The sequence below is a fragment of the Neophocaena asiaeorientalis genome, unplaced genomic scaffold (assembly GCF_003031525.2).
Source record: "Neophocaena asiaeorientalis asiaeorientalis breed wild unplaced genomic scaffold, Neophocaena_asiaeorientalis_V1.1 scaffold886, whole genome shotgun sequence".
In the NCBI taxonomy this organism is placed as follows: Eukaryota; Metazoa; Chordata; class Mammalia; order Artiodactyla; family Phocoenidae; genus Neophocaena; species Neophocaena asiaeorientalis.
The window spans coordinates 329,326-341,766 of NW_020175226.1; the positions used below are offsets into that span (position 1 = coordinate 329,326).

General features: G+C 56.7%; 1 protein-coding gene across 1 annotated transcript in view; it reads left to right on the forward strand.

Annotated features, from left to right (window-relative positions):
* LOC112413458 (CUGBP Elav-like family member 4) overlaps window positions 1-12,441 on the forward strand; it is a 286,922-nt gene that overhangs the window by 267,599 nt on the left and 6,882 nt on the right. The window contains exons 7-12 of the mRNA XM_024765407.1: window positions 386-474; window positions 904-1,047; window positions 1,934-2,081; window positions 3,860-4,009; window positions 7,770-7,835; window positions 9,401-9,484. Of these exons, the coding sequence (XP_024621175.1) occupies window positions 386-474; window positions 904-1,047; window positions 1,934-2,081; window positions 3,860-4,009; window positions 7,770-7,835; window positions 9,401-9,484 (681 nt within the window). The remainder of the gene's footprint in view (window positions 1-385; window positions 475-903; window positions 1,048-1,933; window positions 2,082-3,859; window positions 4,010-7,769; window positions 7,836-9,400; window positions 9,485-12,441) is intronic.

Here is a 12,441-nt window from a genome sequence, read left to right on the forward strand (position 1 = left end):
GTGGGTGGGAGGGGCGAGGCCGCGGGTCTCCCGCCAGCCTGACGGCAGAGTCCCGAGCCGTCTGGGACTGGCCCCGTTGGGCAAGTGGGGTAAGGCCGCTTGGAAGGGGCGAGGCGCTTGGGCCTGCGGGGATGGAAAGGCCGCGATGCAAGTCGCGGGGGACGGGGCCACTTAAGGGTCCTTGGAAGACTCTGGCCGGTCCCGGTCTTTCTCTGCCTCCTTGTGTGGCTCTGAGTTTGTCGGTTCTCTCTCATTCTTTCTGTGTCTCACTCTGCTTTCTTCTGGGAGGCGCCCTCTCCCCTCGGCCCCTCCCGTGCCCCGTCTTTCAGTCCTCCGCTTCTCTGACCTTCCTCTGGGCCCTGGCGCCGTGGCTCAGCCTCTCCCGTCTCCCCAGGGTGCGCCTTTGTGAAGTACTCCTCCCACGCCGAGGCGCAAGCCGCCATCAACGCTCTGCACGGCAGCCAGACCATGCCGGTGAGTGCGGCCGCCCCTGGGGAGTTGGGAGGGGGGAGGGAACGGGGCAATGAGGGACAGAGACATCCCGGCCACCCCACGCATCCGCAGGGCCCCGACAGCCCTCTCGCGCTAGGCCACAGGATGCCAAACGCTTGCGGTGCTCACAGCCTCCCCATGAGACCAGAAGGCACTGCCAGTATCTGCACTTCTAAGACAAGGACATTGAGGCCCAGAGATGTTAAGGAAGTGGCCCAAGGTCACCCAGATAGAAAAAGCCTGAGGTGGGGGTGGGGGGTTAAGACTCCAGACCCCTGGACGGAGGGTTGGTGCTTGTCACCGTGCCACCTACCCCGCCCCATAGCACCCCGTGGAGAGGACTGGGTGGGCCCGGGCCAGGGAGCAGAGGCGGTTAGGGCTGGTGGGCCTCACGCACAGTCCTGGCTGCAGGGAGCCTCATCCAGTCTGGTGGTCAAGTTCGCCGACACCGACAAGGAGCGCACAATGCGGCGAATGCAGCAGATGGCCGGCCAAATGGGCATGTTCAACCCCATGGCCATCCCGTTCGGGGCCTATGGCGCCTACGCACAGGCAGTAAGTGAGGGCACAGCAGGGCGGGGCTGGGGGTGGCAGTTCTTCGCAAATCCTAGGAAGCACTGACTGGAACAGGGAGAGAAGTTCAGTGTCCTGCTGACACCACACCACCCCCGCCACCGATCATGGAAGGGTGTCCTCAGGCCTTCTGGTTACTCCTGGCCGGGGTCCTTTGAGGTGCCCCAAGCCCTCATCCCCTACACCTCCTCTGTAATCCTCTCAGGCCCCAGCTCAGGCCCCGGCCCATCAACTTCTTTCTTCTACACTGGGGCAGGCTCTGCCAGCATCCCCCCTCAGCTGCCTCTCAGACCTGTAGCCCCACATGGGTGGCACTAAGGTAGGCCAGGGTTCTGCTTCTAAAAACGCAAGCTCCCCTCACTTGTTCAGCAGGGTCCAAACTTGGCCACTTTCAGCAACCTCCCCCATCCCCACTCAGCTCTGTGAGAACCTTGGGATGCCTGAGGTTTTACTTGTGATTCTCCTGTAGCTTCTACCCTACAGACTCCAAGTTAGGACCATTTTGAACAGACACCCGTTCCAACTTAGTTCTACAGAGGCTCATCCAACACATCTCTAGAGCTTTGGATGTCACATCTCCGTAAACGACAGGACTGACTAGTGCCCATGGAGCCGGTCCCCTTCCCCCACCTTCTACAACTTTAGAGTGCCGAGGACCTTACTATTACTTTTGAGCACAGTTTTCTCCTGGGGGGCGGGAGGGGGGTGGTCTCTAACAGCCACTGAGAGCTAGGGCAGGTATGGGGAAGGCATCAGGGCTCCCTGGGGTTCAGGGCCTGGGGGGCTGGTCTCTGGGAGCTGAACCCTCTGGTGGGGAGGGTCGCCCTCCCGGAAGCGCGTGATATTTTTTGCACTCCCTCTGCCCCAGCTGATGCAGCAGCAAGCGGCACTAATGGCGTCAGTCGCACAGGGTGGTTACCTGAACCCCATGGCTGCCTTCGCCGCCGCCCAGATGCAGCAGATGGCGGCCCTCAACATGAATGGCCTGGCGGCCGCACCCATGACCCCAACCTCAGGTAAGTGGGCAGGTACCAACACAGGGCCTGGCCTGGCAGGAAAGCAGCTGGACCCACATCGGTACCTTCTGTCTGGCCAGTGTTGGCTACCAATGGACCATCCTGGGTCAAGAGCACATAGTGTCTGGGCCCAATGCAGGCCTTATCCTTGGGCAGTGTGTCTCAAAGGTGTTCTCGTTCCTGAGGACCCATGGGAAGATGGGGTGTGGACCCCTGATGTCTGTGATATGATTTCAGAGTGGTGAGAATTTCACTTACATTGTTTAGCCATATCAGGAAGCAATTCATGTTGATCTCTGGTATAGATATCTGGAAAGAAATTGACATGAACACATCTCCCTTTGAGGTTTGAAAGGGAAAGAGCCCTGCCCATCCTGTGACCCCTGGCCCAAGCACAGAAGGAACCCCATTTTTTCATTTCCCTTTAACCCAACCTAGATTCACTGACTTTTTCCAAGACAGCTTCACAACAAGCAAGAGAGAACTGTAAGAGTTACTAAAGGACAGAGGGGTTGGAAACAGCTCCGCTTACAAAGCATGTGTTTAATTGGATCCTGGCTCTTACCCAGTTCAATGATTCTCAACCAGGGCAATTTTGCCCGTCCCTCCCAAGTATCTGGCAATGTCCTGGACATTTTTGGTTGTCACAACTGAAGATGGGCGGTGCTACTGTAATCTGGTAGGTAGAGACCAGGGATGTTGCTAAACATCCTACGATGCACAGGACAGGTCCCCACAAGGAAATGTGTAGCTACAATGCCAGTAGTTTCAAGGTTAAGAATCCCTGTCTAGCCCCGAGGGCTGAGTTCTCATTCACCAAGTTTCCTTCGCTGTCTGCACTCAGGCCATAGCAGCAGCCTTCCTGACATCCAGGAGCTATTCCTTTCCCAGCTAAAAGCTATAAAGTACTGTGCCATCTCTAGCCCCAACTTGAACACCACCTCGAAGCTCTGATCCCCAATCTAGGGACACTCCTGATGGCCTTAGGTCCTTATCCACAGAGAGACCCTGCTTCCTACATGAAGAAGAAGGCCTTTCCAGCCTCTGGGGCCTCAGTACAATCACCATGCCATCCACACCTTGGTTTCCATCCACCTGGTGTAGGGAGGGCACAACATGTTGTCATCTGACCCCAGCTTTACCCCTGCCACAATGAGCATTACCACTGTCCTAAGAGGAGGAGGCCAGGCTGTCTACTTTTTGTGGGAATAGGGCTGAGTCTGGACTCTGCAAAGGCCTTTCTCCCTCAATGCAAGGGAACGCCACAGTTAAGACCTCCTCCACCTGAGTATCAAGACTCCCTCATAGGGAGGCAAATCAGCCCCTCAGTGATCCAATTAAGATAGCAGAGAGCAGAGCCATAGCTTAGAAACCCCTTGGTGGCTAGACAAAGACCAGTCCATCCTGACTTAACTGGGGTGAGCACGAATCACTGAAAAAGACTAAAGGAAGACCAACTGCGGTCAAAGTCAAGGGCACTTAGAGGTCTATGTGCTGCTGGTCCAAGGTCAAGCAGTCAGTGGTAAGAGAAGTCTTTGGGGGTAGGTGAGACTTGGACTCTGCTTTGAAGTATAGATATAGTTGGGATAAGTAGAGTCATTACATATAGGGAGATGATAACCCAAGGCCTGATTCACAGATAGGATTGAGTTGACATGTGAGGTCCAAGCCTATCCCCAGGTCCTTGGAGCCAGCAGGTTGGAGCTCCATGGGTTGGCCTTCATCACCTTTGTTCTGTTTGCCTCCCCTTCTCCACCCATCTTCACCTCTGGAACCAGGTGGCAGCACCCCTCCGGGCATCACTGCACCAGCCGTGCCTAGCATCCCGTCCCCCATTGGGGTGAACGGCTTCACTGGCCTCCCCCCACAGGCCAATGGGCAACCTGCTGCAGAAGCTGTGTTTGCCAATGGCATTCACCCCTACCCAGGTAAGAACATCTGGTAGCCCTTCCTTCCCCATGCAACACACTCCTCATCCTTTCCATCCATGCCCTTGCTGTTATAACAGGGAATGTGTGGCTCCCTGCCCTCTGTTCCTTGGTGGAACCTCAAATGTGATCAGGGAAAGCCAGCCTCCTGCCTTCCTTCAGGGAGCTCCTGATGGACGAGAAGACATATCCCTGGGGGTTTGTCAGTCTGTTGGGTGAGAAGAAACCCCATTCCTGGGGCTCCCTCAAGGGAAAGGAGAATAGATGAGTTGTCCAGCTCATCTAGAGAGAGACTAATAGCTGCAAATCACTTGAGAGTGAATTTGACCCAAAAGAAGTGAGGGGATAGAAGCTAAAAGAATAATCATATTTAGTATTAAATAGGAAAAGCCTCTTTTGGGAAGGAAGTGGAGGTATATAGATTGGCAATCTGACTGGTACATACCAGCTCGGTCCCTTGGTGCATACGAAACCGCGGTCAGAACTTTGGACAGAGGACCAGAACTTTGGACAGTTCCTGGGTCCTACCTTCATGAATTCTGGCACGCAAGAAGATCCAGGAGGCCTGTTCCTGATTAACTTTGTTCCTCTAAAATTTAGCAGTTCTCCTGTGGTAAGAGTGTCCAGTTGACTTTAAGCAGCGCATCTCCGTGGTCTTGAGGACTGGAGCTGGGAAGCTGGGCCCAAAGCCCTAGAGTAGACTGGCAAGAGGCAGCGTAATAGCAATGAGGAGAATGCTGTCCTTGCTGGAGGGCAGGTGATGAGGTCACAGAGTCCCCATAAGTACTAGTAAGTGCCCAGTCTATGAAAGGTGAAAGGGGGGTGGCCCAGAAGGAGGGAAGGACATGGGCCTATCTCCTGGGAGGTCAAAATCCAGTCGGGAACATAATATGCGTCAACAGACTAATGAGGCAATAAGGCAGTGTAGACTTCGGTCAAGAGTGAGCGTTCTCTGATCGGAGATGCCCAAGGATTCCAATGAAGGGAGAGTTCTTTCATTCTGTAGGCTGAGGACGCCCAACAGAGCCTCCTGAGGAGGCGCTCAGATCAAACATTAAGTACGCATGAGCAAGGAGCACACGGCTATGGAGGGGCTGTCCTGGCAGGGGCAGGGTGGGTAAGGAGGTTGGCCCAACTAGGGCAGAGGAGATCAGCCTTGGGGGGCAAAGTAGTGCTTCCCACTCTGGTCGCCCATCAGAATCTACTGTGTGGCTTTGTAAAACCACGGAAGCCCAGAGCTTCTGATTTCACTGTCTGGAGTGAGGCCCAGGCATCCATAGAATATAAAAGTTGTACCAGCAGCAGAGTACAAGCTGAGTGTGCCAGAGAGAAATAGAGGAGAACTTCCTGACTTTGAACTTGGAGTTGTTCATGATCCCATCTCAGTGCTTTTCCCACAACTCACCCCTCACTGCATAGCGAACAGACCAGAGAAGCCTAGAGAATGAAGTGACAGGGCCTGGAGGGGGATCTGGAGTGTTGTTTAATGGTGAAGGCTCCAGGCTGGGAGGGGCTTGGCAAGCTGGAGGTGGGAGAGAGCCCCCCTATCTCAGGTTCTTGGGCTCCTCCTCACTCAGGCTCATGGGCTGGGAGATACAGTCCCCAGCACATCTGGATGGTTTCACCACCCCCTCCCTCGCCTGCCCACAAGCCCATCTGGGTCTCTGGATTTTGACAAACCTGGTCCTTCCCCACCCCTACCAGCATCTGTGAGCTATTTCCCTCGCGGAATTTGGAAATGTTTCTCTCCCCCATTTGTAACAATCTGTCACGTCCCATAAACAGTCCCCTGCCAGAGCAGGAGGGAGGGATGGAGAGAAGGGAAGGAAAAAAGTAGTACGTTAAAAAAATGAATTTCCCATCTTTAAATGCAGAGTTTGGAGCTGCTGTAACGAGCGAGATCCTTCAAAGTGCTCATTCTTTGGCAGTTACTAATGAGGTCGTTAAGCAGATGAGTAGAGAGGGGTCTCAGAAATGCTTTCCTCCACGTCCTAGCCCCAGGTAGCATCTCTGCTCTCCCCTTTACTCATCAGGATCGTGCTGGAAGCACACAGTGTGGCTTTTACTGCCACAAAACGCCCCTGAAGGGGTGGCTCTCACAAATGGTAGGGACTGGTTATTTCTCGCCCATGCCACGGTATTTGCTGAGCACTTGCTACGATCCTGGCACTGTGCTGGGGGAGCTGCCATAGAAGTCGTGCAGGTTATATTTTGCACAGGGCACCAAAACTCTGCCCAGAGAAGAGACATCTTTTTTCTAATTGGCATAAAGGCATTCTGTGGCTGAGCAGCTGGGTAGCCCAAGAGGACAAGCAAGAAGTGGCTGTCCCTCCAGGGAGCTCAGGCTGGTGGGAGAGTCAGGCGGAGGGAGCAGTAGGCCACCTGCCGAACACCGCCACTACTGCTACCTCACCACTGGGAGCTCCAGTGTCCACCGTGGGGGAAATCGAGGGATAGGGTTTTGTCCTGGGCAACCCCAGGCGGGAAGGAGCCCGCATCCTTACCCATCTTCAGCTCCCCACTCTGGGCAGTGCCCTCCTGGGCCCAGCTCACCTGCTACCATCCACATGATCTCTAAGGACTTCTGCCCCAGGACTTTCCCTTGTCCCCCAGAGACCCAGGAGCTATTGTTCTAGTGTAATGTTACTGAGAGGGTCAGCGAAGAGAGCTCAGAAGGGAAGTTTGGGGATTCTTCTTGGTCTGCAGGCCCCAAAGCCTGGCACTGCCGTTTAGCTTCGCTGGCCTGGGTCACCAGGCCGATAAGCCTGGATGGTTTCCTTTCTGCCTCCCTGTGTTCACCAGCTTGCCTCAAATGTACTGAGGCTGGATCTGTCCCCATCCATCTCCCTGGGCCCCCAAGGCCAGCCCACTCCCACTTCAGTCATCACTGCCCTTGATCACCAAAGGCAGTGCCCACCATTGGTCCATGCTGCAGCCAGGCTTTTGCCCACCACATCTGCAGACACAACAAAGGCAACAGAAGTGAACCAAGAAGTCCAGCTTCTCTGGGTTGCTTGCCAAAGTATCAGCCCAAGGGCCCCCGCGCACTGGGCAGTAGATGTCCCACTCATGAGATCAGGTGTTAGAAGGTCCTTGGTCTTCTTGTTCTTTGGTGTCTGTGGGCACTGTGGTGCAGATCTATTTGTGTGGTCAGTTCTACTAAGGGCATGCCCAGGAATGAAAGACCTCTGTGCCTCGTGCAAACTCCCTAAGAATTTGGGAGGGGGTCCCTCTATTTGAGTAGGCATGGGTGGCCCAGGAAGAATGGCAGGATGAGGCCTCCATGCCCTTTCTTTTGCCTAGCTGGGCTCTGCCCCTGAGTCCTGCTAGGGATAAGTGAGGAGGAAACCACCCTCCTGATAGCCTCTAGCACCCTTGCCCGCTTTCCCACAGCCCTTCTCCAGGGCCAGGTCCCTCAGGTGTCTCCCCACCAAGTCCCTCATGGTCAAGCCCTTCTCTGGTGTCTCCTTCCCTGCCCTTCTCAGCCTTCTGCATGAACCACACCTCTCACCCCCGACCCAAGCCAGCGGCAGCCTGCATCCCCCAGCCAGGGGAAACAGCTTTCTACCCTACCAAGGGCCCCAGGCTGAGGAAAGAGGAACCCCCATTCAGGGTTCCTGCCTCAGATGCCCTGCCCCGGGACAGAGACCACAGGGGCTGGGGAGGCAGTGCAGCTACAGCCTCATCTCCAGGGGTGTGGTGGGAGAGGAGCTGGTTTGGGTAGGCATCGCTGACCTCTGCCCCCTTGGCTCCCCTGCAGCGCAGAGCCCCACCGCCGCGGACCCCCTGCAGCAGGCCTACGCCGGAGTGCAGCAGTATGCAGGTCGTTAGTATCCACGCGTCCCCACGGTGGTCCCCCGGCTGTATGCACTTCCCCATGCCTGGGCACCAGTGCCCCCTACCCAGCCAGGCCTGGGCCTAGCACTGTGAGGGAGGGGGGAGCAGGGCAGGACTGGCCAGGAGCTGTGGTAGAAGGAGGGAGTGTTATACTGACAGAGACCGCCCCCCCCAACCCCGCCGGGCTCCCTCCCCCTCTGCAGGTGCCCCTTGGCCTTCAGGCAGAGCTTACCTAACCCTAACCCAACACGGCAGTGGTGGGTGGTCCGAACATGCGATGAGTTGGTGAGCCAGGCTAAGCTTTAACCTTGCTGTGAAGTGACTCATCTTTGAGGCCAGATTTCCCTCCTCCGTGGTGCTGCCAGGGCTGGCTTGTCCAGGAGCACCAAGCCTCCCAGCAGCACTGGGGTGAGGCCGGAGCTAGGTGTCACTGGCTCAGAAAGCACCGATGCCTGGGTTTGAGGGAAGGGAAGCAGTTTCCATCCCCACCCCCCCCTCACCAGCCATACACAGGCAACAGGAGTGGGGCCCGAGCAAGGAGGACAGGGAACAAGGGAGAATAGGCAGCCAGAGGTAGAAAAGAGGAGAGGCGAGCAGATGGCCTTGGGTCACTGAATCAGGGAAGGTGATGAGCTACCGTAGGAAGCCCAAGGCCAGCTGTCAGCCATGCTTCTCTCCCTCCCCCGGGGCTCGGCAACACACAACACACACATACACACACACACACACACCACAGTCATCCCCGCCCAGCCAGTGTCCTGCTGTCTGGCCTGGTCAGGGTCCCTCCTTGCTGTGTTTAGGAGCCAGCAATGTCTCCCCTGAGGGTGATGGAGCTTCCTGGCACCATGGGGACCTGGATAAAGTGGGCTTCTCACATCTGGAGTCCAGGGGAAGCTCTTGCCTTCACCTGCTGAGCCCCCCTGAGCCCCTTTGGGAGCCAGGCCAGGCTGAGGAAGGGGCTAGCCACTCCTGTCCCACCTCTGACCCTTTCCAGTTGAATATAGAAAGCGTCAGATTTGTTCAGCTCAGCCCTCTGCCCCTGGGGAACCACCCACTGGCAGGATCCCAGAGGCCAAGCTCACACCTAGGGGGGCTCCCGTCTCCCACACAGGCGCCATCTGAGCGAGATTGAGGGTATGTGGCCGGAGTCAGTCGTGGCTCATAGAAGGGGGAAACCTTGTGGGTTCCAGGTGGTGTGGGGCGATCCTCTCCAGGGCATTCTGATGTTTTTGATTATCCGTTCTTGTGGATTATCCACACGTGGGTTGTCCATTGCAGATTAAACTCACCTCCCCCATGCGCACACCAGCGTGCGCGTACACACACACACACACACACACACACCAGTGCACATACACGTCTTCTGGTCTTCCCTTTGCCGCTTCTCCTTCATTACTGCTGAAAACTGGCTTTATCTTAAAAATGCATTTTTTCGCCGGTCTGCTTTTACTGCTCAACACTGAAATTTCTCTCTTTCTTCCTGCCTCTCACCCTGTCCCTCTCCGTGTCACTGTCACCGTCTCTTGCTCCTGCCTCTTCTCTTTGGCCCTCCAGCAGCCGCCTACCCTGCTGCCTATGGTCAGATAAGCCAGGCCTTTCCTCAGCCACCTCCAATGATCCCCCAGCAACAGAGAGAAGGTGAGTCTGCCAGTGGGGCTCCTTCGCCTCTTCCCCACTTCTCTCCCCAGAGAGGCTGCTCGCCCGGGCCTCTGGCAGGGGTGTTCCGTTGGCAAGGTGACCACATCTGCGTTGTGTTGAGGGTGAGAGGAGCTGCGGGACGGTGAGAGGCAGCGCTCTCCAGTCCAAGCGCGGAGGTGCACTGTCACGGACAGCTCTGTAAACCCAGGTGGAGGGAGGTCATGACGGTGGGGTCCCGGAGCAGGCAGGGTCCAAGAATCTCCCCTCCCTCGATGGGCAGCATTTGTCCAGTGGCAAGGAAGGGGAGAAATATGAACGGTCATGGCTGGGGTGGTGGGTGGGAGTGGGGATACCAGTTCATCAGGGACAGAGGTTGTACTTTCCAGGTGAGAAGGAGAGTCAGCTGGAGCTCCCAGGGCAGGACTCCGTGGGCAGGTGAGGGGATGGGGTGCCCCAGTGTAGGCCTAGTGAAAGAAGGGGATCCTGGAAAGCCACATCTGGAGGCCCTGGTGTGAACAGGGCAGCAAGGCCCGTGGGCCTCGGGAGGCTGGAACCTCGTAAAGAATCTGAGTCCTCCCATTCCAGAGTCCGGAGCCCCACAGGAGCTGGATAACAAATCCATGCTCAGGGATGCAGGGATGCTCACGGAGCTCGGTTTGATGGGGTCCTGTCTCTCTACCCCGTGAAAAGGGTCGGCCTGCCAGTGAGACCACCACACCTGCCCACGTAGCCCACGTGGCCAGAGGGTTCCAGTGGTTTCCATATCGCTGGCTCGTAGCCCCTGCGGCAGACTCTCCCAGAGCTGTGGGATGCGGGCTAGTCCTGGAAAGGACCCGGGGGTCTGCTGGTCCAAAGCCCTGTGGTCAGACAGGCCCCGAACAGGCCCCAGAGCCTGGATGGTTGAAAGGCTGGTTTTTGAAGCAAACCCTTCTGGGTCTGACTCCCAGCTCAGCCCCTCGTCTATAATCTCAGCCTCGGTGTCCTCACCTGTAAAGTGATGATCATTCCCTAGAGGGGTGTGAGGATCAGACTAGCTCAAGTCTGCCTTCCAGACTCCAGCAGTCGCCTGCGGGTTTCTCACCATGCACACAGCCCTCCCCTCACCAGTTTGTCACCCTCTCCAAAGCTGTACGTGAGGCATTATCTTAGTTCACACGCACCAGGCAGCTCCCGAGACCTGTGTCATCGCCTCCCTGGGCCCATGAGGATGAAGCTGCCGGAACCCAGAGGGTGCACGGTGAGGGCCCCTGCTCACTCCTGCAGCCACGCTGCAGCTCCAAGTCACGCCTGGGCCCATTGGTGAAGTGTGGGTGGACGATGGCCCATCAGCCTGCCTCTGCCAGATGGTCCCCTCACTGGGCTGTGGCCCTGGAGCCTGCCCTGCCCCCGCCCTCCTTCCAGCATTGATGCCTTCCAGCACCACATCTGTCAGGTCAGGGCCACAAGCAGTGGGTCCAAGAGTCCAGCATTGCCTGTCCCAGGCCCAGAGCAGAGAGCTGTGCCCAGTGGCCCTTACTGCTTTTGTCACCCCACTGGCTTCAGGCTGACCTGCCCTCACCTCGTAGTCAGTGCCCTGTATCACTCTGGCCTGTGGCTCAGAGGTCTCTAAACCCTGCTACACACACACACACAACACACACACACACACACACACACACACACACACACACACACACACACACACACACACACACACAGCTGCAGGTCATTGCTGCTCTGACCAACACATATGACAGCCCCTACCACTGGCCTTAAACACAATCCCCACCACCTGCTTCCTCCCCCACCCCCTACCTCATACTTTGTACCAACCCGTGAGTCTAGCTCTGAACTCTTTCACATACCTTCTCTCCATCTCCGAGCAGCTTCAGCTACCCCCACCCCTGTGCCCTGCTCTCTAGAGCAGACCCTGTGTGGCCAGTCCCCACTCCAGCCTCCCATCGGGCGGGAGGATCTCCCACTGTTGTCTCCATCCTCCCTGACTTTGGTGCGCTGTGCGAGCAGGCCATGGGAAGCAGTGAGATGTGAACCTAGATCCCTATAGAAGCACGCTGCATATAAGGGCGAGCTCATGGTGCTGGAAGTGGGGTCCTTGGGGCAATCTGTGGGGTCCTGAAGGATGAGGACTCCCCTCCAGCACGTAGAGATGGGGAGACGGGCGTTTGAGGCTGGGAGAACAGCAGGAGCGAAGGCATGGGTGCTGCAAAGTCTGCGGTGAGCATGGAAATGGGGTGGAGACAGGCTGAGAGTGGGTTGGAGCCAGACCAAAACCATGTGCAGTATCGCATGAGGCACGAACAAGAAGGCTGTGTTCCTCCAGCCGTGCCAGTAGTTAGCCTCTTTCCACCGTGGTCACCTCCCCTTGTGTCATGCCATTGAAATGCCAGGACACACTGGTTGCCGGGCAGGACCCTCCTTCCAGCTCCCTTGTCTTTGAGCTGAGCCTGAAAACAGATGCCTGAAGGCCCTGAGGCTGTCTGCCCACAGACCAGCCCAGGTTACTGTACCAGGGGCTGCAGTGTGGTCCAGGGCCGTCACTTTCTGTCTCTGGAGCTTCGTTTCACCATTTGTCAGGAGGCTGGTTTGGACCACATTGATCTCCAAAGTCCTGTGGTTATGCCATCTGGATGCTCTGTAATCCGGGAATTAGGGTTCCGGGGTAGCTCCAGTAGGACACTGTTGAGGGGGGAGGGGCAGGGGGCTGGGAGAGCCGTCCCTGTGGGACTCAGCCACACACCATACTGATGGGACCGAGCCCAGAGGTTCTACGCTCAAAGGCTCCTTGTCTCTTTAAGGAGAACAGAAATAAAGTCCACACAAAGCAGCTTGCAGAACTTGAACTTGTAGGGAGGGCCCCAAGTTCAAGGCGGGTGTCAGCGTAGGTTGGAGGGGTGGGGGAAGTCTGGAAGAGTTGGGATGGGAGAGGAAGGGAGGCCCCTGCTGGGGGAGGGGAGTAG